This window comes from Salvelinus alpinus, chromosome 21 (genome assembly GCF_045679555.1).
Source record: "Salvelinus alpinus chromosome 21, SLU_Salpinus.1, whole genome shotgun sequence".
Classification (NCBI taxonomy): domain Eukaryota; kingdom Metazoa; phylum Chordata; class Actinopteri; order Salmoniformes; family Salmonidae; genus Salvelinus; species Salvelinus alpinus.
The window spans coordinates 37,896,463-37,921,483 of record NC_092106.1 but is presented as its reverse complement, the minus strand read 5'-3'; the positions used below and the strand labels follow the sequence as shown (position 1 = coordinate 37,921,483).

The 25,021-nt window shown below is 41.2% G+C and overlaps 1 protein-coding gene and 1 pseudogene across 1 annotated transcript; both read left to right on the top strand.

The window, feature by feature from the left end:
• Nucleotides 1-1,767: 1,767 nt before the first annotated feature.
• LOC139548502 (uncharacterized) lies at nucleotides 1,768-2,456 on the top strand (annotated as a pseudogene).
• Nucleotides 2,457-12,113: 9,657 nt separating this feature from the next.
• LOC139548315 (forkhead box protein L2-like) lies at nucleotides 12,114-14,157 on the top strand. Its single transcript, XM_071357925.1, has one exon. It carries the CDS (start codon nucleotides 12,375-12,377, stop codon nucleotides 13,290-13,292), a length of 918 nt encoding a protein of 305 aa, XP_071214026.1. The 5' UTR covers nucleotides 12,114-12,374; the 3' UTR covers nucleotides 13,293-14,157.
• Nucleotides 14,158-25,021: the final 10,864 nt, after the last annotated feature.

The window sequence follows — 25,021 nt, the reverse complement described above, 5'->3', positions numbered from 1 at the left end:
ACTGTAGTTCTGGAGAGGTTTTGTAGGTCAGACAGACTGTAGTTCTAGAGGTTTGGTAGGTCAGACAGACTGTAGTTCTGGAGGTTTGGTAGGTCAGACAGACTGTAGTTCTAGAGGTTTGGTAGGTCAGAGACTGTAGTTCTAGAGGTTTGGTAGGTCATACATACTGTAGTTCTGGAGAGGTTTGGTAGGTCAGAGACTGTAGTTCTGGAGAGGTTTGGTAGGTCAGACAGACTGTAGTTCTGGAGACATTTGGTAGGTCAGAGACTGTAGTTCTGGAGAGGTTTGGTAGGTCAGCGACTGTAGTTCTGGAGACGTTTGGTAGGTCAGACAGACCGTAGTTCTGGAGAGGTTTGGAAGGTCAGCGATTGTAGTTCTGGAGAGGTTTGGAAGGTCAGCGATTGTAGTTCTGGAGAGGTTTGGAAGGTCAGCGATTGTAGTTCTGGAGAGGTTTGGAAGGTCAGCGATTGTAGTTCTGGAGAGGTTTGGTAGGTCAGACAGACCGTAGTTCTGGAGAGGTTTGGAAGGTCAGCGATTGTAGTTCTGGAGACGTTTGGTAAGTCAGACAGACCGTAGTTCTGGAGAGGTTTGGAAGGTCAGCGATTGTAGTTCTGGAGAGGTTTGGTATGTCAGCGATTGTAGTTCTGGAGAGGTTTGGTATGTCAGCGACTGTAGTTCTGGAGAGGTTTAGGCCACTGTGACATTGAGGTGACATACTTTATATGCTACAGGCTCTCACAGTCTCACGTCATCCATGTTTCTCAAACGTCAAATTTCAAAGTTGTTCCAAACATAACATTTTGACATTTTTAAGGTTAGGGTTAAGTTTAGGCATTAACTCCGAAATTCTTAAGGTTAGGCATTAACTCTAAATGGTTAAGGTAAGGGTTAAGGTTTGCGATAGGCTTAAAACAAAAATATCAAGAATAACTTTGTATCTGTGGATTTGAACATGCAAACTTTAGCACCAGAGGCAGATGCATACACCCATCTGTCATCCCCGTCCACAACGCCATAGCAAAACCGAAACTTAATTGAAGGTAAGAGCGCTCACTGCTGCCCCTAGTGGCTGGTTTCCATGTCATCTCCTGACGTCCTTAGACATGGATGGACGTTGAATACTGACTTGTATCACGGGTGACCTGGCTGGTATACATAAACTCAGCAAAAAAAGAAACAAAGATAATTCGTAAAAATCCAAATAACTTCATAGATCTTCATTGTAAAGGGTTTAAACACTGTTTCCCATGCTTGTTCAATGAACCATAAACAATTAATAAACATGCACCTGTGGAACGGTCGTTAAGACACTAACAGCTTACAGACGGTAGGCAATTAAGGTCACAGTTAGGAAAACTTAGGACACTGTCACGACTTCCGCCGAAGTTGGTGCCTCTCCATGTTCGGGCGGCGTTCGGCGGTCGTCGTCACCGGCTTTCTAACTGCCACCAATCCATGTTTCTGTTTTCCATTTGTTATGTCTTGAGTGAACACACCTGGTTCCCATTAAGTTATTATTATTTCCCTATTTAACCCTCTGGTTCCCATTATGTTTTGTGCGTGATTATTCCTGGTTTGTGTTAGTCGTGTATGTTAGGGTTGTTATCCCTGCGTGGATTATTTTGGCTGATTTATTTTTCAGAGTAAAGTACGTTATTTTACTCAGTTCTGTGTCCTGCGCTTGACTCCGTCCTCACCTCTGCACAACTGACATATGACAGACACTAAAGAGGCCTTTCTACGGACTCTGAAAACACCAAAAGAAAGATGCCCAGAGTCCCTGCTCATCTGCATGAATGTGCCTTAGGCATGCTGCAAGGAGGCATGAGGACTGCAGATGTGGCCAGGGCAATAAATTGCAATGTCCGTACAGTGAGACGCCTAAGACAGCGCTACAGGGAGACAGGACGGACAGCTGATTGTCCTCGCAGTGGCAGACCATGTGTAACAACACCTGCACAGGATTGGTACATCCGAACATCACACCTGCGGGACAGGTACAGGATGGCAGCAACAACTGCCCGAGTTACACCAGGAATGCACAATCCCTCCATCAGTGCTCAGACTGTCCGCAATAGGCTGACAGAGGCTCAACTGAGGGCTTGTAGGCCTGTTGTAAGGCAGGTCCTCACCAGACATCACCGGCAACAACGTCGTCTATGGGCACAAAACCACCATTGCTGGACCTGACAGGACTGGCTAAAAGTGTTCTTTACTGACGAGTCGCGGTTTTGTCTCACCAGGGGTGATGGTCAGATTCGCGTTCATTGTCGAAGGAATGAGCGTTACACCGAGGCCTGTACTCTGGAGCAGGATCGATTTGGTCTGGGGTGGTGTGTCACAGCATCATTGGACTGAGCTTGTTGTCATTGCAGGCAATCTCAACACTATGCGTTAGAGGGAAGACATCCTCCTCCCTCATGTGGTACCCTTCCTGCAGGGTCATACTGACATGACCCTCCAGCATGACAATGCCACCAGCCATACTGCTCATTCTGTGCGTGATTAGCTGCAAGACAGGAATGTCAGTGTTCTGCCATGGCCAGCGAAGAGCCCGGATCTCAATCCCATTGAGCACGTCTGGGACCTGTTGGATCGGAGGGTGAAGGCTTCGGCCATTCCCCCCAGAAATGTCCGGGAACTTGCAGGTGACTTGGTGGAAGAGTGGGGTAACATCTCACAGCAAGAACTGGAAAATCTGGTGCTGTCCATGAGGAGGAGATGCACTGCAGTAGTTAATGCAGCTGGTGGCCACACCAGATACTGACTGTTACTTTTGATTTTGACCCCCCCCCCTTTGTTCAGGGACACATTATTCCATTTCTGTTAGTCACATGTCTGTGGAACTTGTTCAGTTTATGTATCAGTTGTTGAATCTTGTTATGTTTGCTGAAAATAAACGCAGTTGAGAGTGAGAGGACGTTTCTTTTTTTGCTGAGTTTATATCTGATATTTCTGTTGGGCTGATTATAGCAATTCAGTATTGTTAACTCTTGAGCATGTTGAGGCCCTGTCAATGTGCTTACTTAGAGCACATTTATAGCACCTCTCTGAGTGTTTTTCAGTGACTTCATATGTCAGTCACATCATTGTTTTTGAGCCAGCATTATACCACCCTGCAGCCCACTGCTGGCTTGCCTCTGAAGCTAATCAGGGTTAGTCCTGGATGGAAGACCTGATGCTGCTGGAAGTGGTATTGGGGGGCCAGTAGGAGGCACTCTTTCCTTTGGTCTAAAAAAATATCCCAATGCCCTATGTCAGTAATTGGGGCATTGCCCTGTGTAGGGTGCTGTCTTTCAGATGGGACATTAAATGTGCTGACTCTCTGTGGTCACTAAAGATCCCATGGCACTTATTGTAAGAATAGGGGTGTTAACCCCGGTGTCCTGGCTAAATCCCCAATCTGGCCCTCATACCATCATAGTAAGCTAATCATCCCCAGCTTCCAATTGGCTCATTCATCCCTCTCCCCTGTAACTATTCCCCAGGTTGTTGCTGTAAATGAGAATGTGTTCTCAGTCAACTTACCTGGTCAAATACATGTTTATCTTCTGGCAGCACAGCACTAACAGATGCTAACTAACGCTGCAGTATGTGGTGCGTCAAATCAAGACGACTATCATTAGCAGAGTAGCTCAGCATCCTCCCCTACCTACTAGGATGGGTTAATGAATAAGGAACGATGGATGAATAACCTGTTGATCGAGGAGAGAGGTACAGAGAAACAGAGAGACAGAGAAATAGTCTGAAAGAGAGAGGGGGGGAAGGAGGGAGGGAGGCCAGCTGGTGGACCCAGTCAGGACTTACAGAGGCTGTGTTTCTCATTGGTCTCTATCAGTGGAGTAGGGAGATAACATCTCTTACCTTATTCACAGCCACCCACATGCACTCTGAGCTATTGTACAGTGGCAAGGTAGCATGCTGGAAAGGAAAAAAAGTCTGGTTACTCTGGCAACCCTGGGTTTTGTGTGTGTGTGTGTGTGTGTGTGTGTGTGTGTGTGTGTGTGTGTGTGTGTGTGTGTGTGTGTGTGTGTGTGTGTGTGTGTGTGTGTGTGTGTGTGTGTGTGTGTGTGTGTGTGTGTGTGTGTGTGTGTGTGTGTGTGTGTGCACAGATAAAGTATAACATTGTAGAGTAACTCTTGTAGAGTAACTCTAGAGTAACTCTTGGCAACACTGAGGGAAAGGAGGAGTCAAGGTAGTGGGTAGGATATGAGGAAAGTGAGTATGAATGGTAGGTGGGGGTATTCTGTTTCGGATGGTAGAGCTAGAGGCAGGCCCCAATATCCTCACCAACCCCAGCACAGACATACAGACAGACAGACCACCTATGCAGAATGAACCCAGTCTTACCCATCTGACTGTATCATTCTGGTTCTGCACCATTAACGCTCAACTGTTCACACACATCTCAACTGTGAAGGTCAACACATTCAAGTTTGATTCCAGCCGTCTTTGTCCTTGTGTCATTCAACGTTTAATCATTTTTTTGCTGTGTGTTTCTGCATTGAGACATCAGAACAGTGTGGTCAGTGTGTAGTTTGTATTGACACTAAGCCAGAGAGAGAGGGAGTGAGTTGTGTGGGTTGTAAAATGGCGGTTATTTGAGTTCTGTCGGCTGATTCCTGTCAAACAGTAGCTTTGATCTGTCTTCAGGTTGTCTGTCGGCAGCCATGTTTGTTTGGTCAGAGAAGTAGTTCTACCTGGGCAATTACCTCTAATGACTTGTTTTGATTTGGTCTGGAATCTAATCCCATCGGATACGATGAGGAAAAGTGTTGAGTTTTTTTACTCTTGTTGGCTTGTGAAGATTTGAGTGTGATTCTGACTTGACGGTGTGTTTGGAAGGTTAGCCATGTGAAAGGTGGGTTTTAATGTAATTAGCTTTTTTTCTTTTATTTTGGAAGGTGAGGCTGCTTCTCGCTCTCATACACACACATCTCACACATCTAACACACACACATGCACTCACACACATACAAATGCACACACTCACACTGTTTTCCTCAAACATAACCTTATCTTACTCTCTCTCACAAAAACAGACACATTTACACACACACACGAACACACACACACTCGCTCCTGTGAGTCATTTAGGCCCTGGCCCCGGTTCAAGAAAGCCTCAAAGAGAATCTTGTTGGCAGGAGGCTCCAGCGCTTCACCTCTCAGCAGAGGTTAACAGGAACACATTGTCTCTCTCCCCTCCCCTCCTCTCCTCTCGCCTCTTCTCCTCTCTTCTCATCTCCTCTTCCTTCTTCTCCCCTCCTCTCCTCTCCCCTCTTCTTCTCTCGTCCATCACAATGGTTAGATCATCTGTTGTTTTACTCCATAGAGGAATAGGAATGCAGCTCATAGACCTAGGCAGAGGTCAACCAATAGAATATAATTGATACTTTACTGTCCAAGCAGCAGTCCCTTTGTGGCGTTAATGCCAGGTTACTATAAAGACTACAGGCTTGTTAGTTAATAAGACAGTGATGGATGATATTAATGAGACAGCAGGGCAGGGGAGAGCAGGCAGAGCAGGGGAGAGGGGCTTAGTGCTTCCCATAGACTTCCTCTGGGCGATAAGGAAGACAAACACACAACGCCACTAGAATACACCACAGCCACCTTCCGCTCAGGGCAAAGGAGAGGGGAAAGAGGAGGCATGGAGGAGGGGGGCTCCTTTATCATTTTTGACAATGATCTGTGTGTTGGAAAGGGGGATTTACAAAGTAAGGAAGCCCCCTCACCCTTTTTATTAACACATTTTCTCTCTTAAAACAGACTGACACAAGAACACACACCAACACACACACTAGTTCTTTGAGTTTTGAGGTGGATACGGGGTATAGTGTGTGTGTGTGTGTGTGTGTGTGTGTGTGTGTGTGTGTGTGTGTGTGTGTGTGTGTGTGTGTGTGTGTGTGTGTGTGTGTGTGTGTGTGTGTGTGTGCGTGCGTGCGTGCGTGCGTGCGTGCGTGCGTGCGTGCGTGCGTGCGTGCGTGCGTGCGTGCGTGCGCGCGTGCGTGTGTGTGTGTGTGTCCACTAGACAGTGTGTGCGCACTGTGTGTCTACTCCTCTCATGCCCCCGTCCCCTCAACCTCCCAAAGCGTAATCCATGTGGGTGGGGGGGTAGAGGGGGGGGTAGAGGGAGGATAACAGGGGGGAGGTCCCTGTTTATTTGCTCTATCCTCTCTCTTCTTTCTGGGGAGGAAGAAGAGACACATTTGAGGCGCTGCATGAGGGCTGTGGGTACATCCTCCTTTTTCATCCCATCCCTCCATCCGCTGTCCCCCCTTCTCCTGTCCCCCCTTCTCCTGTCCTCCCCTCAGCTCATAAGGATGCCATTCAGAGGAGGCAGTATTTTGCTGATGTATCAATCATCTACAGATGATCCACAGTAATCCAATGAGATCAAACTGGGAGAACCTGGGGGGCTCTCCTCCCCTATCGGCCTGCCCTGTGCAGATGCACCGACACTGTGATGGACCAGGTGACCCTCCCCCCTCTACCCTGGAGGGGCTGATGGGGCATGTTTTTTTGAGTCATTTCATTTCTGTTCATTGCTTATTTCTGGCATGATAAAAATTATTGTGTGCACACACACATACGATCCACACACACACATACAAATGCATGCAAAAACACACTTTCACACACAAGCACTCTCAAATACACACATACCTGCATCAAGCAGTGAACTCATTCATGTTTTACATGATGTGATTTGACCCGAGCGACAAGGCCTGATTGGACAAACCAAAAAGCACTCAAGCACCAATGACCTGAGGTGACCTACTTCACATCTGTATTTATCAGTCTCTATTAGAAATATAACACAACAACATAACGTTTTGAAATTTGTTTTTTCTCATTTAAGACTGACAAACATTTAGTAAGCAATGGTCATGAAAAAGAGTGCTTTTCTTGTGAGTTCAGATCAGGGTTGGTTTCATTTTATTTTCAACCACAGTATAATATTTACTCACCAGTTATCCCAGCAAACCGGGGACATTCCCAGAACATCAGCTAAGATTCCCATTAAGTTTTAGTTGGTGTTTTATCTAACATTCGGATGAGAAAAATAATTATGTTTTTGATAACAAAATGTTATGTTTTGTGTGAAAATGCTTTAACTGAAATATCCTTGGAATGTTCTAACATTAGCTCAAATCTATAACAACCACAGAACATTCCCCAAACATTCTCACTCGGTTTCCAGGTAAAGAACAGACGAAATGTGTTCCGGGAACGTTCTTGCAAAATCAGGCTAATGTTTTATAGTCCTACAACATTGTATAATCATCAGCACAACTGGACAGTCTTTGTGTTATGAGAACATTTGCTGCAACCTAACGAATGTTCTGGGAACTTTCACAGAACTAGATTTGTTTTCAGCAGAGACCAAACTATTTTGGAAGAGAGATGTAGTACACTATCAATATTTCAATAGGCTACATGAATAGCTGACTGAATTTGGACTAACTGAAATTGATATTTTTCAGCTCGGCATAGCCTAGAAACCATGATGGAGCAACACTGTTACGCATTCTCCTTCCTCACAGAAGGATCCATCTTTTCTCCCACATGGCTCAATGAACAGACACAAAAATTTGTCACACGCAAGTCAATATCCAAAGCAAACATAATACCTCGCCATAACTGCCGCAACAGAGACATGCTTTGGCTGGTCACACATCAATACCTTTAACGCTTGAACCCTAAAAGTGGAAAGGGGGATCTGTGTCTTGTTTTTTAACTGATCAGATAGTAAAAGTTGTGAGGGATTTATTCGACATATGACTAAATGAGAAATGTATAGGCATGCATAAATTATATTTTTAAAAGATCTGTTCTTCAACAATTCAACAATTTGTCACATGGTTATAATAATGTATGCAGGTTATATTAAATACAAAACAGTGCGCATAGCCTAATAATGCTCGACATTTCTATTGTTATAGGCTTAGCAATAAGGGCTACGCATGGCCACGACTGAATGTGATGTCCAGATGCAGTTTAACCCCACTGTGGGGGGGAAATGTTATTGCAGCAGTGAAATTAGTACAACAAATATTAATCGAGAATTTGTGAAAACGTATTATTATTAATAATAATATTATTATTAATGAAAACATAAATCACATTAACATAATTAATACATGATAGGTATTGTTTACCATAATTACAAATACATATGTTTATAGAATACCCTATCCTAACCTTAATGTATGTACTGTTCTCTTCAACTGGATATACTGCTGCCAGTGCGTGGCTTCACTCCGTGGGCTTTGACTCGGTGGGTTCGCCCCGGCCCGGTCGCCGGGCTGACCTGGCGGATCTCGTCCTCCGCATTCCTCCCGCGCACCCTATCATAAACATCCTCGACTAGACCGAGGGCAGGAAGTGCGCGAAGACAGGAATTTAAGTCTTTCAAAGTGCATTAAAGCTGAGGGCCGGTTAAGAGATGGTGCTGCCATGTTTGGTTTGTTATCTTATTGTAGGCCTGCAAACGGGCTTTGCGACACAGTCACACATACACACACACACACACACGCATTCATGCGCTCTGTCCATTTTGGTGTTGTCGTTATTTCTCTGTATTATTCTGGTGGTTGCCACTAAAAATCGGATAGTTTATTATTATCGTTGTTCATATAATTATGTTGACTAGTATTTGTTTCTACTTACACAAAACTATAACAACCTCGGTGCATTTACGAGGTGATATATCATTACTGCAATTAAAGCGTCGGCTAAGCCGCAACAGAACCCTGTCAGCTGTGGAGTTGTTTTACAATGTATCTTTTTATTACACTAAGCGTTTATTCGCTGATGATTGTTGGGGATCAAGCGAGAATTTGAGAAGGATTTGTAGAGGGTGTGTATTTATGTAAGAACAAAACATAGGCTGCCCTGCGTCTATCTCATGGCTCTCTCCTATTCTCTCTGTTGTGCAGCAGTGATAGGCCTTCCTTGCCTATGGTTTATTGCATGTCTGCTTTTTTGTCCAGATCAATTCGTTCAATATAACAATTGGATTGTTATTTTGCTTAAACCTTTGGTATGATGCCTAGTTAATTCGTATTCATTTTACACAATTTAGTTTAATATTTGAACATATTCCTCACCAAATGATGAGTGCCCATTGGTATTGAGAACTCCTGTGTTTTAGACAGTATAGCCAAGCTTCAAACGTATATCCAGAAGCTATAACCATACTATACCCGTATTGCCCTCTACAACTGTTCTCTTTCTGCAGCGTGGTATTGTGAACATTTCCATGCATCCAAAAACGACGCATGATCCCTTTGGTGCAATCTTGGTTCAATGAGACTGTTAATTTGCCAGTGCGCCTAAACCATGTTTTAGCGTAATGTAAATGTTACAATAGGTGGATTAATATTATTGACCTTCTTTTGTCAACCAACAACTTTTTCCTTCGTTCTCTTTTATCCAATTTAAAACGTGATATAAAGATAACATGTGACAATCGAATTAACATTCCTCAGCGCGCTCTAAAGCCAAGCTATAGTTCAGGTTACACATTGGCCTCGCGCTAGTGGTGTTTACAGATTCTTAACATGTTTATTTACAGCTTGTTGTGACGTGACGCGCGTGACTGTAGCAGCCCGGGACAGATACCGCGCGTAGGTGAGCGAGATGTGCCCGGGGAAAAGTCGACGATCTCCTGCAGTCGTTTGGAGTAAGACTCAAGCAAGCGTCCAGAGTTTCAGTCAATAAAAGGTATGTATTATTTATTAAAATAATATTGTGGTATTCAGAAAAATGTAGTTGAAAATAGAAAACATATAAGTGGCATTAATGACTGATATATACCTATAGGCCAACACGTGGTTCCAATACAATGGGACCTATTTTGCCAAGATATTCCTTGTAAACCATGCAGTGCATAGACAAGTCCTGACCTAGGCAACATTAAATTATTTATTGTCACAGGAATGCTGAATAACTTGTAAATATTCCAGTTTAAACAAAAAAAGTTATTGAAACAGATCTGCATTTTTAGCCTTGAGTTTGAGACTTTGTAGCCTTTTAAACATCGTTTGGTTTTCCTTCTCACGTTGTTCCAAATGTTTTTTTGCCGTTTTCTTTTCGTTTTATTCTACCTTCTGAGCCATATGAGTAGGCCTACTGGTAGTCTAATGATGTTATTACAGTAATTTATGTTATTGCACAATAGGCATTACTGCCACTGTTGTTATTAATGATTCTTTAATAACAATATGATAATAGCAAAACGATTGAATGATAATATCTATGATTGTTGACCGTTCAGCAACTCTTCTTCTCTCTCTCTATTCGTGTTCCATGTTCTAATCCTCATGGACTTGGGCGCATGGGAACATGAAGAGACCACAGACTTTCTCCGCAACAATAAAGACTAAACAACTCCCCAAATCACGAGGTATTACTAAACACACGCGCACTGTCATAACTGCCCAACAAAAGGCTCAAGTTTTGTGGTGTCTTCTTTGTTTTCATCCACTGAAAGACCACATCACCACATCTAAGTCGCTTTGTTAAAGTAGCATGTCAGTGAAGTATAGGCCTGTATTCACCTCGATTTTGAAAATAAAAATAAAACCATCAAACTGTTTCTTTGACTTTTCATGTGTGTATGCTATCCAAAATATATATTTTTAATCTTGGTGAAAACGAATGTTTGGGCATTTTGGTCAATTATATCTCCGAACACATTTGACCTGACCATGTATATAGTACAACACTTCCAAAATATGCAGCACTCCGTTGATGTTTTATAGCATATTTAGCATGATTTTGAAAGCATAATTATTTACAAAATACGTTCCTACACTTAGTAACTACATGTGGTGCCTTTTGACACGCTCATACACAAATATAGACAGGTCTATCTATGCATTGCAAGCCTATGATAGGCTATGTATGATAATTCATTATTATTGTTATTTATATCATTGCTATATGTATATATTGACAAACATTTAAAAAGTAACCACATTTATTTTGTCGACGCTATCTGAACTAGACACAATTAAGCAGAGTAATATATTTTCAGCATATGCTTTTCAGTCCAAAAACATAGGCTATGTGAAAAAGATAATCATGAACCTGAGAAAAGTATTTATTTTAGCGATGGAAACGGCCCATTCTGTGTCTTGTAGTAATTGCGCGCTGAGAGACGGTTGGCTTTCACTGCTGTTCAGCTGTTCCTCCGCGAGGCGAGCTGGGGCATCTCTACAGCGGCTGGCCGGGACAAAGACTGTGGGCCGGTGGCGGGCGATGACACACATGCCAATGCTGTTCCACCTGCGTCAGCTCTCATAGCACGGAAATACCATCTCGGAGAACGCCGAAGGGACCCACATGGGTGGCCAGGGAAGTGTATACCCCTTTCATACACCTCTATCACAATGCCTGCTAATTAAGCGGCACTATCAATCCAGGTTTTCTGCGGCTGCTGCGGACAAGCGGTCAGTAGCTAATGAGGCTTCAGCCTACAGTCAGTCGGAATGCAATAACACGTTGAGGTAAATCTGAGTGTATAGGTCGAGGTTATTTACTTACAATAGCTGAAAATACTATTTATATTAGGTCTACCTTGTTTTATCATTGGACAATGTGGAAAATTGCAGTCAATACAACAACACACATATGATCAGTTATGAATAGCCTATAAATACAGGACGTAACAGTTGGCTATTTTGTCAATCATAACTGTGTCCCATGTAACATTAACACGTGCCTTGAATGGCATTGAAATTCACGAAATGAATTACAGTACCTTGAAATTCTCTTCCTCTTAATCATTTATTTTTGACACACAAACTTTTCTCTAAACTGTTTTCCTATTCACTTGCAATGAGTGCTATCTTGTCTAAACCCCACTCTAACACATGTTACTTTTGAAACGTGTGTGAACAGGAAAATGTATTTGATCATGTGAAGTGGGTAGACGAGAGATTCCTCACCACGCAGCTGTAAACCAACAGAGGCGGAACTGGTCCAATGCGCACAAATCACAGAGCAGTACGTCGCACGACGCACTGGAGAGGCACCGCCACTAGTAGGCCTACCGTCTGCCTGTGGAAAAAAAGCGAAAAGGGCTGGGCTTAGAGAGGAATCAAACCACAACCTGGGCTGCGCCTCCATCACAAACCAGTTTGGAAGAACGTTTGTTCTAGAGGAGAGTCTAGTGCCTAACAAGTCACCAACTGTGGCTCAAAACACGGATTTCTCTGCGCGCTCAACGTTAAGGAGGCAGCCTCAGAGTTTTGTTTTGAAGTCCATCTTGAGGTGCTACGGCTAATATAATTTTCTGCAAGTGTAGTTAATCGCGTTTGTTGTTCTGTATTTGTGCTGTATTTGTTTTTGTTTTGGTGTGCGCAATGATGGCCACTTACCAAAACCCCGAGGATGACGCAATGGCCCTGATGGTCCACGACACCAACATGGCGAAGGATAAGGAGCGACCCAAAGAGGAACCGGTCCAGGAAAAAGTTTCGGAGAAAACGGACCCGTCTCAAAAACCACCGTATTCGTATGTGGCTCTCATTGCCATGGCCATTCGGGAGAGCACTGAGAAGCGCCTCACTTTGTCTGGTATTTACCAGTATATCATAACCAAATTCCCTTTCTACGAGAAAAACAAGAAAGGCTGGCAAAACAGTATCCGGCACAACTTGAGTCTGAATGAATGTTTCATCAAGGTTCCTCGCGAGGGAGGCGGCGAGAGAAAAGGGAATTACTGGACCCTTGACCCGGCGTGCGAGGACATGTTCGAGAAGGGAAACTACAGAAGGAGACGTCGAATGAAACGTCCCTTCAGACCTCCACCGACCCATTTCCAGCCCGGGAAATCCCTCTTCGGCGGTGATGGGTACGGCTACCTGTCCCCTCCAAAGTACCTGCAGTCCAGCTTCATGAACAACTCGTGGTCGCTGGGCCAGCCGCCCACCCCGATGTCCTACACCTCCTGTCAGATGGCCAGTGGCAACGTGAGTCCCGTCAATGTGAAAGGACTGTCCGCTCCCTCCTCATACAACCCGTACTCCCGGGTGCAAAGCATGGGTCTCCCCAGCATGGTGAACTCTTATAACGGCATGAGCCATCACCACCACCCGCACGCTCACCATGCCCAGCAGCTGAGCCCCGCGACCGTTGCGCCGCCCCCGGTATCCTCCAGCAACGGAGCGGGCCTGCAGTTCGCCTGCTCCCGCCAGCCTACCGAGCTCTCCATGATGCACTGTTCGTATTGGGATCACGAGAGCAAACACTCTGCGTTACACACGAGGATTGACATTTAGAGTTTACGAGAGGGCCACTTGTAAAATGGACTCTTGTGAGAGAAAGACAATAAGTCTATTCCTGTGTATTCAAACCAGAAAAAAAATATTTTTGAAGAGACAATACTATGACGGGCTCTTTTGATCCAAATAATGTACTGAAAATTCATATGGAAAGATATACAAGTGGGGATGCTGAGAGGATTTAAAAAAACTGGAAATGGTGATATTAAGAGGTCTCGACTAGGCACGAAGTAAAGCAGGACTTTTGGGGGCCATTTCGTGCGTCCACTGTTGCCTTGGACTGAAGGCAACAGTGTGTTATAAACACCGTTGTATGTTATAAACATTTGTAAAATCCGACCAGTTCCCTATTCACGGGGATACAAATTCAAAATACAATTAATTGAAAACAAAATACACAAAACCCTCCCCCTGTCTTGGAATTCAAAACATCACCTGAATGAGTGATAATTGAATTAGAACTACGTATTTGAACCAGTATCGTGAACTGAGCGAACTCCAGCAAGATCAGGTGAAAATTGGATTATTTAGCCTGTCTTTATTTTTACTTTTTTTTAACCGTTTCACAGTTCTTAATCGGGGTGCAGGTGGAAAGAGAGAGAGAGAGAGCACCGTCAGAAGGAGCAATACCAAAGATGTGTTACTTCTGGGGTCATTGACTTTGTAGGCTTCGTGACCTCTGATAGAGATGGTTTAGTTTCCGATAACATTCAGTCCAGTGGCAGATTATTTTTTACCTTTCTTGTTTTTTATAAACGTAATTATTTTTGTCTCATACATGTTGGGACCATGTTAAATTAGCACTTTTCCCTCTTTTTTCTAGTTTTGTGAATGTCTTAATAAACTTTCTTTCAAAGTAAAACATTGGTCATTCATTAATCCTTATTTGTGCGAAAACTGTATTATATAAACGTATTAGGCTTGCAATGTAGTCTTAGAACTATATAGTCCACAGATGAAGTTAACTGGAATTCTGTCCGTGAATGTTCTTCACTTAGGCCTAAACCCGAGTGTGTATTTTTTGTCTTGAAAATGCTTAATGTTAAATTCCACTTATTTAAAAAACATTGACATGTCAATCCTTTGCGTAAAACATCTCAAAATATCTAGCAGATGCGTAATAAGGTCTAATCATTTTGTACAATATAGCTAAAGTTCACGGAGTTGGTTGGATATTTCAGTTTTATACACTAAATATATATTCTTCCTTTCGAAAGTAGTTTTGGGAAATGCCATTTCATTATAAACTATTAGAGCTGTTGAGCTATTAGACCTTAATGGAATGAAAACACAGCATGGCCTACTCTGGGGACTTGCATGCATTACAAAATGAAACATTGAACTTTTGCCTTATCTGAACAGTCTACATTCATTATTAGAGTTAACAAATACGTCTATGGCATCTCATTTGACAGCAGAGTGCAATAATGAAAGAGAGAAAATCGAAGAAAAAGCCGTGAGTGTTTAGGAATACGTTGTGAACTTCTTAGCGGGTTTTTTTGGCAGTCGTTGCTCGGAGGCGGAATGTTTAGGAGAAACAGATGCTGCAGAAGTTAAGGGTCGTCATCAAAGTCATTCCATTTAATCATTATCCCCATATGATGTAGGCTAACTAACCTACATTATGTGTTTAAGCTAATTGTGGCTTCAGCTCAGTGGGCTTTTCTAAGGAGCATGGGGGGTTTTCTCTGTGTGTTTACCAACTGCTCATGCATAGTTGCGCAGTGGCACTTGATTATTACTATTGTATTATTATTATTATTGTAAATTATTATTATGGCCTGTTATTATCATTCACAATAAGGTGAATTTGGTGAACCAAGGAGTTTAGCCATGGATGGATTCAAAATAATTTTGCCATCCACCCAAAACGTTCGGTTACACTATGGAGCAGACCGTTAACCTTTACTGCATGATTCTTATCTAAAGATTGACGTGTCCGACGTGTCTTACACCTTACTTGGCCAGCAGTTGGGTTGTCCAGATATTCGAAAAAATTTGCCTAAGTCATTTTGGCCAAATCATTTAAACTTGAATAGCCTAGACCTTTATGGGCCTACCTGTATGAAATCTAGCAATGAAATCAATATTTGTATTCATTTTAGCTAAGACAATTTCTTACATATGCGCTAAGAGAAGTGACGTGTGAGTTGGCTGAGTTGAGCGTAAAGTAATAGGTGACACAATACTTTTTTCCTGCATATTTTGCTAAACGAACCATCAAAACTAAGATCAAACGTAGGCCTATAGGCAATATGTCGTGTCATTAACGTTTAAAACCCACAGGCTACAAAACAATAGCATCCACCTATAGGTTTAAACGATGTTTCATGTTGATGCCTAAATTGCTATAGTCTATCAGAGAATGATGTTATAGCTTTTACACACGTCTTTCCGCTGAATTCGATGTACGTGCACTTCCCAGTGAGGCCCAAGAGAGCCGTTCTGAACCCGGGGGAAGTGACGCTCTTGATAAGAAAGACGTGGTGACGAGTGAAACGCTTTCAATACACGTCTATTCTCAACCCTCTTCCACCTATTATCACTTTAACAACACTCAGGTTCACACAAACACAGCTATCGGGTGACCATTGTATGGTTTAAAACGTTTTTACAATGACAATTATTTAGAAGGATTAATAATTTCATAATTGTATTTGAATTGTATTGATTATTATGAATATAATTCATATCACTATTGCAGCTCTGAAACCAATTCCTTTTCAACAATTCTGCCAATATTTTACGATAGGCTGCTGATAGCACACTAGCAGAACCTTTTGATTGATCCTAGGTTGTCTTATATGGGGTCATAGGCTGGGTCATGCATTAGGCTCTTCTGAATGGGATGTCCACTTTCAGTGAGTTCGAACCTTATTTTAGACTGACAAGATCATTATGTGACTGCAGACAGCAATCATGCAAAAGTATATCATTCACCTTGATCCACCCTCCGCTCCAAAGCAACGTCCTTGGCACCTTCGCAGCGTCGTTCATGACATGCATATTATACATTAACTATAGGTGACAAATGGAGTTGTGGTGAGTCCTGCAGTGTTGTCAGGAGTTTAAATAGGAAATATTTTTGTGGATTAATCCCAAAATAATTATACTCGCTTACTAAACTAAATTGGCTAGTCACTTTGGCAATATGTGCATTATTCAGGTAAGTTCAAGAAAATGCAATTGTAAATGCAAAAAACAGGGTTTTTATACATACAAGTTAACACAAGTTGCCATTCATATATTATAAGCCAATACTTGTTTGCTTTATATGCTTGCATGGACGCAAAAGTGGCGCGCACAGAGAATATTGCGACCCTTTCCTTAATTCGCTATTCGTTGTGCGGGCACGGTGAGCCACGGAGAGCACCTGTCCTTGTCGTTTGTATACTTGGAGAATATGATTACGATGAAAATGCAACGCATGACCTATTGACCTACAGTATATAGTTTCCCCGTTATTGTCTATGCCTTGAAGTCTATGCCATGTATATAAAGCCGTTGTATCCTATCATCAGGTGCATGTTTATTAATAGGCCTGGTGCCACTGTTGCATTGTTTTACTTGCAGCTGAAGGGCCTTGGTTGAAATTAATGGTGTAATGCATTAGCCCACCTTTGTAATCACATGTGTATGAGGCAAATTGTAGATACATTCAGCCCAACAGAAACCATCACGGTTAAAGGTTTTAGCTTTCTGTGTGGGCATATTCCATGACTTGAGACTCAGTTCGCATAAGATACTATATGGAGTGTTGAACTGTTTACCATTCCTCGTTCAAGCACATACGACCAAGCGACCAATTTGTGTAAGGATTCATTTAAAAAAAAAATGTTTGACCTAAACACATAGTTCCTTAATGTCTTGAGAATATCAGAGGACAAATCGCTTCGACCCACAAACGAAAGTCAATGCATTTAGCCATAGCCAAAAATGGAAGAAAAATGCGAAATGTGAAATGTCATTAGAGTGAATGAAGCATGTTGTTTTAGCAGAAGCTAAATTCAACAAATCCTTGTCGGATATAAATCATAAAACAGGTAGCCTAACATGAGAGACAACTCAACTCAATGTACTCTTATTAATAATAGAACACCACATGAATTAGGCCTAAAAGTGTACCTATACATAGTTCATCAAACTTTATAATGCTGTGCACTCTAATTCAAAATGTTATTTAACTTGGGGAATAAAACTACCTCAGCAAATAAGAAAAATAACAAACAGTAGTTCAAAGACATTAGTTGAGCATTGATTCAAACTCCGCGAAGCCAACTGGCGCTTCATCCGGGAGATCTATGCTGCTATACATTGTGTGTCTCTCTGTTTAACGAGCTGGATTGAGCAGCGCGCGAGCGTCACCTTTCAGCGCTGCGCGGCCACTTGGACACAAATCTCTGCGCGCGCAGAGGGAGCGACAATGCAAGATTTGAAGGTAGGCCTAGCTGTGTATATTTTATGCTTGCTCACATTAATGTTTTGTAAACAACGAGGAGATAAGGACGTGTTTGAAAGGCCAGTGTATTCTAAACATGCTTCTTAAAATAATAAATAGGCTTACAACATTTCACGAAAAATAAGGCATGTTGTCAGCGAGCTAGTAACCATTTTCGGAGACTAGTCTACTTTTAGCCGACGATGGATATGTCGTGCTTTGCCTATTTAACCAACTGAACGTGTGATATTTTGACATTCCTATATTATGATTATGATAGCCTATATTAGCATATGATGACACTAATAATAATGATTATTATTATCATACCTATGTTAAACTTTCAATGTACCAGATGTTGTATTAATTGTTACAATTGTACAGACAATATTCATGCTGATGATATGAGCAGGTACAGGATTCTGAGTACATTTGAGCGTAGGTATAGAGGAGCCTTGCACATGTAACTGTAGAGTTGCGTTTTGTTTATTTACATTCGTTGATTATATTATTTGACAAAGACATGACCAATGCATTTTAGGCGTACTTTAGATGTTGCAATATGTCTTTCTCTTTTAGTTTACAGTGCCCTGAGAAAGTATTCACACCCCTTGACTTTTTCCACATTTTGTTGTGTTACAGCCTGAATCTAAAATAGATTAAATTGAGATTTTTTTGTCACTGGCCTAGCACAATACCCCATAATGTCAAAGTGGAATTGTATTTATAGAACATTTTACAAATTAATTAAACATGAAAAGCTGAAATGTCTTGAGTCAATAAGTATTCAACCCATTTGTTATGGCAAGCCTAAACCCATTCAGGAGTAACAATGTGCTTAAGAAGTCACATAATAAGTTGCATGGACTCACTCTGTGTGCAATAATAGTGTTTAACATGATTTTTGAATGATTACCTCATCTCTGTACCCCACACATACAATTATCTTTAAGTCCCTCAGTCCAGCAGTGAATTTCAAACACAGATTCAACCACAAAGATCAGGGAGGTTTTCCAATGCTTGCAAAGAAGGGCACCTTTTGGCAGATGGCTAAAAACAAAGCTGAATATCCCTTTGAGCATGGTGAAGTTATTAATTACACTTTGGATGATGTATCAATGCACCCAGTCACTACAAAGATACAGGCTTCCTTCCTATCTCAGTTGCCGGAGAGGAAGAAACCGCTCAATGATTTCACTATGAGGCCAATGGTGACTTTAAAACAGTTATAGAGTTTAATGGCAGTGATAGGAGAAAACTGAGGATGGATCAACAACATTGTTGTTACTCCACAATACTAACCTAATTGACAGAGTGAAAATAAGGAAGCCTGTACAGAATAAAAAATATTACTAAACGTTTGCACCAAGACACTAAATTAATACTGCAAAAAAATGTGGCAAAGCAATTTACTTTCTGTTCTGAATAAAAAGGGTTTGGGGAAAATTAAATACAACACATTACTGAGTACCACTCATCATATTTTCAAGCATAGTGGTGGCTGCATCATGTTATGGGTATGCTTGTAATCGTAATTTTTTTTGGGAAAAATATTAATGGAATTAAGCTAGGTACAGGCAAAATCCTAAAGGAAAACCTGGTTCAGTCTGCTTTCCACCAGACACCAGGGAGATGAATTCACCTTTAAGCAGGACAATAACCTAAAACACAAGGCCAAATCTACACTGGAGTTTCTTATCAAGAAGACAGTGGCAGAGTTACAGTTTTGACTTATATCTGCTTGAAAATATATGGCAAGACCTGAAAATGGATATCTAGTAATAATCAACAACCAATTTGACAGAGCTTGAAGAAATTTGAAAATATAAATGGGCAATCCAGGTATGGAAAGTTCTTAGAGACTTATCCAGAAAGACTCACAACTGTGATCGCTGCCAAAAGGTGATTCTAAAATGTAATGACTCAGGGAGTTGAATACTTATCTAATCAAGATATATTAATATTTGACAAATGTTCGAATTTTTCTTCCTCTTTGTGATTACAGAGTATTTTCTGTAGATCGTTGACAAAAAAAATTGCCTATTAAATCCATTTGTAACCAACTTTGTAACACAACAACATTTGGAAAAAGTCAAGGGGTGTGAATACTTTCTGAAGGCACTGTATGTCTGTGCATAAAGCCAGACCCAATAGAATTGTCTGCACAGATATGACACACCAAGCAGATCGCTCAAGATTGATTTCAAAATTGGACAACTGTACGTGTCCTGTAGTCGTCGGGAAATGCCTTCAAAACCGTCCACTAGGGGCATGAGTGAGCGCTATTATCATCAAGTAGGCTTGGGTTTCGCTAGGGAGTTGTTGACAAACCTTAACTCTTAACTTAACTATTGGGAATGGATGCCTAAACTTAATGTTTTGATGCTCTGGATACAAAGGTTGCGTGTTCAATCCCAGCGGTATTAATGATGCTGAGAGTCAGCCCAGGGTGTCAACAACTGTCCCATGACTCCGAATCTGAAAGTTATGTGTTTAATCCCAGTGGTAGACAGTCATTTAAAAACATTTTTTTTTTAACCCAATCCCAAACTTTAATCCTTAATTTAACAATTTGAAATGAATGTCTAAACGTAATGTTTTAACCCTCCAGATCCGAAAGGTCATGTGTTCAATCCCAGTGGTAGACACTCACTTATTTTTTTTTTTAATTAACCCTATACCAAACCTTAAGTCTTAACGTAACCATTCGGAATGAATGCCTAAATTGAATGGTTTAACCATATTCGAAATTTGACATTTGGAGAAATGGAATGATGCTGAGCAGGAGGAGTCAATCCGGTGTGTCAAAAAAACTTTGAAATTTGACTTTTGGAGCAACTTCCAAAATTGATGTTTAAAGAAACGTGGTTAAACGTCAGAATATGAAGTCAAATTTGTAAAACCGTGAGATCTTGTTTGAACACACACCCACACACAAACACACACAAATCAAACATTTTCGGTGCATGGGGCGCATGCATGTGTTTGTTCAGTGTAGGTGCGGCAGGTGTGCATTTTAGCAGAAAGGTTGCCAGTTCAGCTGAGCTGAGCTGAGCCGGGCGCGCGGGAACAATGGTCCTGCATGCAGGATGTCCCCAGGGCTGCGGGAGATAAGACAAGCTCGAATCAGGAATTCCTCGCTCCTTCTGCGAAAATAGTCCAAAAAAAGTATAGAGTGTCACACACCATATGAAAGATGCAGAGGCGGTCATTGCCTTAGAATGCGGAATTATAATACTAATATATAGTAATTGAATAGGATCTTAATGGTCATTGCTATCTGACTGCACTCCTTGAATGCAATTAGCAGCCCTATTCAAAACCCTGTGCGTTCTAACATCCCTATTCAATCTGTCTTGGAAGCGCATTGATTTAATCATAGAGTAGAGATATTTAGGCCTACGATATGTCCTGAAAATGTCATACCTGAAACATGGGGTTACGGAGTAAGCAAACCTACAGTAGGCACCATAGTAGCCTGCCGTTTCAATAATTATTATTTATAAACATTTGATACATATTACCAGTAAAACATTTGCCAAGTACACAAACAATTTTGTGGCACATGTAAAACTATCACAATAATGCTCGCATCACTTCAGTTAAGAGGATTGCTTTTTAATAGGACTAACATAGTCCAAATGATGTCCACATGACATGTCCTACGATACGTTTAATTGCAATGCAGTACATATTATTCATGTCAGTTTCTCATATACATTAATTCAAAACAGCTTAAATCAGGAGATCACTGTATCTTACCTGGAGAGTCTTTCACTTCATTATGGAGCGTTGCATCTAATATAGAATTACCGTACGTCAAAAATGTGTAAACCTATTAGGCTACGCATGGTTTTTCGCACGCTATTACGCTAATTACGATATGATAATAACAAAAGATGAAAACTATTACACAACAAAAATAAATAATCATATTGGTCCAAATGGTAAATTAGCCTAATCTTAAACTTTCTGCAAAACAAGGATATTGAGTGTGCTCTTCTGAGTAGGCCCCGACGTGGTCTACATTTCAGTATGGAATCTAGTTAAATCACAACTCTTAAAGCCTTTATCATGAAGTTAAACTTTATTTTACATTTTTTATGAAGAGCCTCATTCTCAAGCCTGGTACGTCAAATCTGATTTTTCCAACCTTAGCTTGAAACAGTGCATTCAAAAAATTCATACACCTTGACTTATTCCACATTTTGTTGTGTTACAGCCTGAATTTAAAATTGATTAAATAATATTTTTTTTCTCACCCATCTACACACAATACCCCAAAATGACAAAGTGAAAACATGTTTTTAGAAGTGTTTGCACATTTATTGAAAATGAAAAACAGAAATATCTCATTACATAATTATTCACACCCTCGAGTCAAAACTTTGTAGAAGCACCTTTGGAGGAAATTACAGCTGTGAGTCTTTTTGGGTAAGTCTCTACGAGCTTTGCACACGTGGATTGTACAATATTTGCGCATTATTATTTTAAATATTCTTCAAGCTCTGTCAAGTTGATTGTTGATCATTGGTAGACAGACATTTTCAAGTCTTGCCATAGCCTTTCAAGCATGATTTAAGTCAAAACTGTAACTAGGCCATTCAGGAACATTCAATGTCGTCTTGGTAAGCAACTCCAGTGTAGATTTGGCCTTGTGTTCTAGGTTATTGTCCTGCTGAAAGGTGAACTCGTCTCCCAGTGTCTGTTGGAAAGCAGACTGAAGAAGTTTTTCCTAAGATTTTGCTTGTGCTTATTTTTTATTTTTGCAGTACGTCTTAATTAAGTGCCTTGTTTTTTTTGGGGGGGGGGGGTTGCCTTTCTTTCACTAGGCAAGTCAGTTAACTAGGCAAGTCGGGGCGGCAGGTAGCCTAGTGGTTAGAGCGTTGGACTTGTAACCGAAAGGTTGCTAGATTGAATCCCGATCTGATAAGGTAAACATCTGTCGTTCTGAAGAAGGCAGTTAACCCACTGTTCCTAGGCCGTCTTTGAAAATAAGAATATGTTCTTAACTGACTTGCCTAGTTAAATAAAGGTTGAAAAAATAACAAATTCGTATTTACAACGAATGCATGTTCTCTAAAGGTTCCCTTTTTTCACTATGTAATTTAGGTTAGTATTGTGGAGTAACTACAATGTTGTTTATCCATTCTCAGTTTTCTCATATAGCTAACATTAAAATCTGTAACTCTTAAAATCACCATTGGCCTCATTGTGAAATCCCTGAGCAGTTTCCTTCCTCTCGGGCAACTGAGTTAGGAAGGACGCCTGTATCTTTGTAGTGACTGGGTGTATTGATACACCATCCAATGCCAAATGATTAACTTCACTATGCTCAAAGGGATATTCAGCGTCTGCTTTTTTTTGGTATTTTTACACATCTACCAACTGGTGCCCTTTTCTAGGCTTTGGAAAACATCTATGGTCTTTGTGGTTGAATGTGTGAATGTGTGCTTGACTCGATTGAGGGACCTTACAGATAATTGTATGTGTGGGGTACAGAGATGGGGCAGTTATTAAAAAATAACATTAACCACTAATATTGAACAAGGAATGAGTCCACTTATTACTCGATTTGTTCATCAAATTTTTACTCCTGAACTTATTTAGGCTTGCCATAACAAATGGGTTTAATACTTATAAAAACTGATTTATTAATCATTGCATAACATCTCCACTCCTTACAATCCCTCATAATAATCAGTCGTGATCAGTCGCTTAATTCCATCCTTTTTTACAAGTTTTGCTGCACATTTATAAATGTAGCATCTGTATACTGCGTGTTCAGAGTTTGGGTTGTAGCCAAATCGGAGATTGGTCCCAACAATCTACCTTTGTGAATCCTTTTCAAGAACAGTAACAGAATTATACTTTGTTTTCTTCTTCAAATGCACACATTCACTACAATATATATCTTTACAGATTAAATATTTGTATAATATGTGGTGTATAACTGAGGTATATGCGCATGCGTGTGTATGTGTGTGTGTGCTTGTGTGTGCGTGTCAGTGGTAGAAAAAGTTCTCAATTGGCATACTTGAGTAGAAGTAAAGTTACCTTAATAGAAAATGACACAAGTAAAAGTCACCCAGTAAAATACTACTTGAGTAAAAGTCTAAAAGTATTTAGTTTTAAATATACTTATGTATCAACATGCAATTGCTCAAATATACTTAAGTAAAAGTAAACATATAAATCATTTAAAATTCCTGATATTAAGCAAACCATAATGCACAATTTTCTTGTTTTTATTTTATTTACGGATAGCCAGGGCCATACTCAGACATAATTTACAACAACGCGTTTGTGTTTAGTGAGTCCGCCAGGGATGCTCTTTTAATAAGTGGCGAATTGGACAATTTTCCTGCATGTCCTGCTAAGCATTCAAAATGTAACGGGTACTTTTGGGTGTCAGAGAAAGTGTATGGAGTAAAAAGTACACTATTTTCTTTAGGAATGTAGTGAAGTAAAAGTTGTCAAAAATATAAATAGTATGGTAAAGTACAGACACCCCCCCCCAAAATACTTAAGTAGTAGGCCAGTTTGAAGTACTTTACACCACTGGTGTGTGTCGGGGGGAGAGGAATGGAGCCACACGCATGCCTTGCATCCAAAGTTCTAGGTGTATGTCAGTGGGGGGGGGGGGGGGGGGGATTATTATTATTTCATGATGAGGTGAAAAGGTTTCGCACACTGTGAGGTTTTGTTTTTGCCTGTCTTTCTATTGAGCGCGCAGTGAATAACCGTGATTGTATCCTTTGTTGTGCTCGCAGAGATGACAGATTATAATCAACAAGACGAATGAGGTCAAATCATTCTCACAGAACACATTTGACCCTCAAGTTCCAGGCGTACCTGAACTCGTTTTGGGAACTCGTGTGTGCGTGCGTCCATCCCTGGCTCGTGAGGTGACAGGCGAGTGCGGCAGCTGCGCACGCTAGGGCAACCCGGACGCCCAAGTCACACACAGGTTGCCGGTTTCCCAATGCTCTCACACAATTGAATTCATGACATTCTTGGGAATGTTTGAGATTTAAGCGCAACCGTTTCCATTTGGACGCAGCGCACATCACCCCAAACCCATTGAAAAGGAGAGTGGGGTCACCATTGTTTGGTATACACTAGCTCGAAACAGGAAAATATGCAAAGATTTGATTCGCAGAAAATCCGGCAATTGTTAGGATCTGCGTGAGTTTTTTCCCTCCCTTGCACCAAAAATACTAAAAGTTAATTCGGTCCAAAAGCTTTGTCCTATTTGTATGACATTGCAAAAGTTTTTTTTCGGAGC

Excerpts from the sequence above, each read along its gene's own strand:
- LOC139548315 (XM_071357925.1), top strand. The coding sequence starts at position 12,375 with ATGATGGCCACTTACCAAAACCCCGAGGATGACGCAATGGCCCTGATG.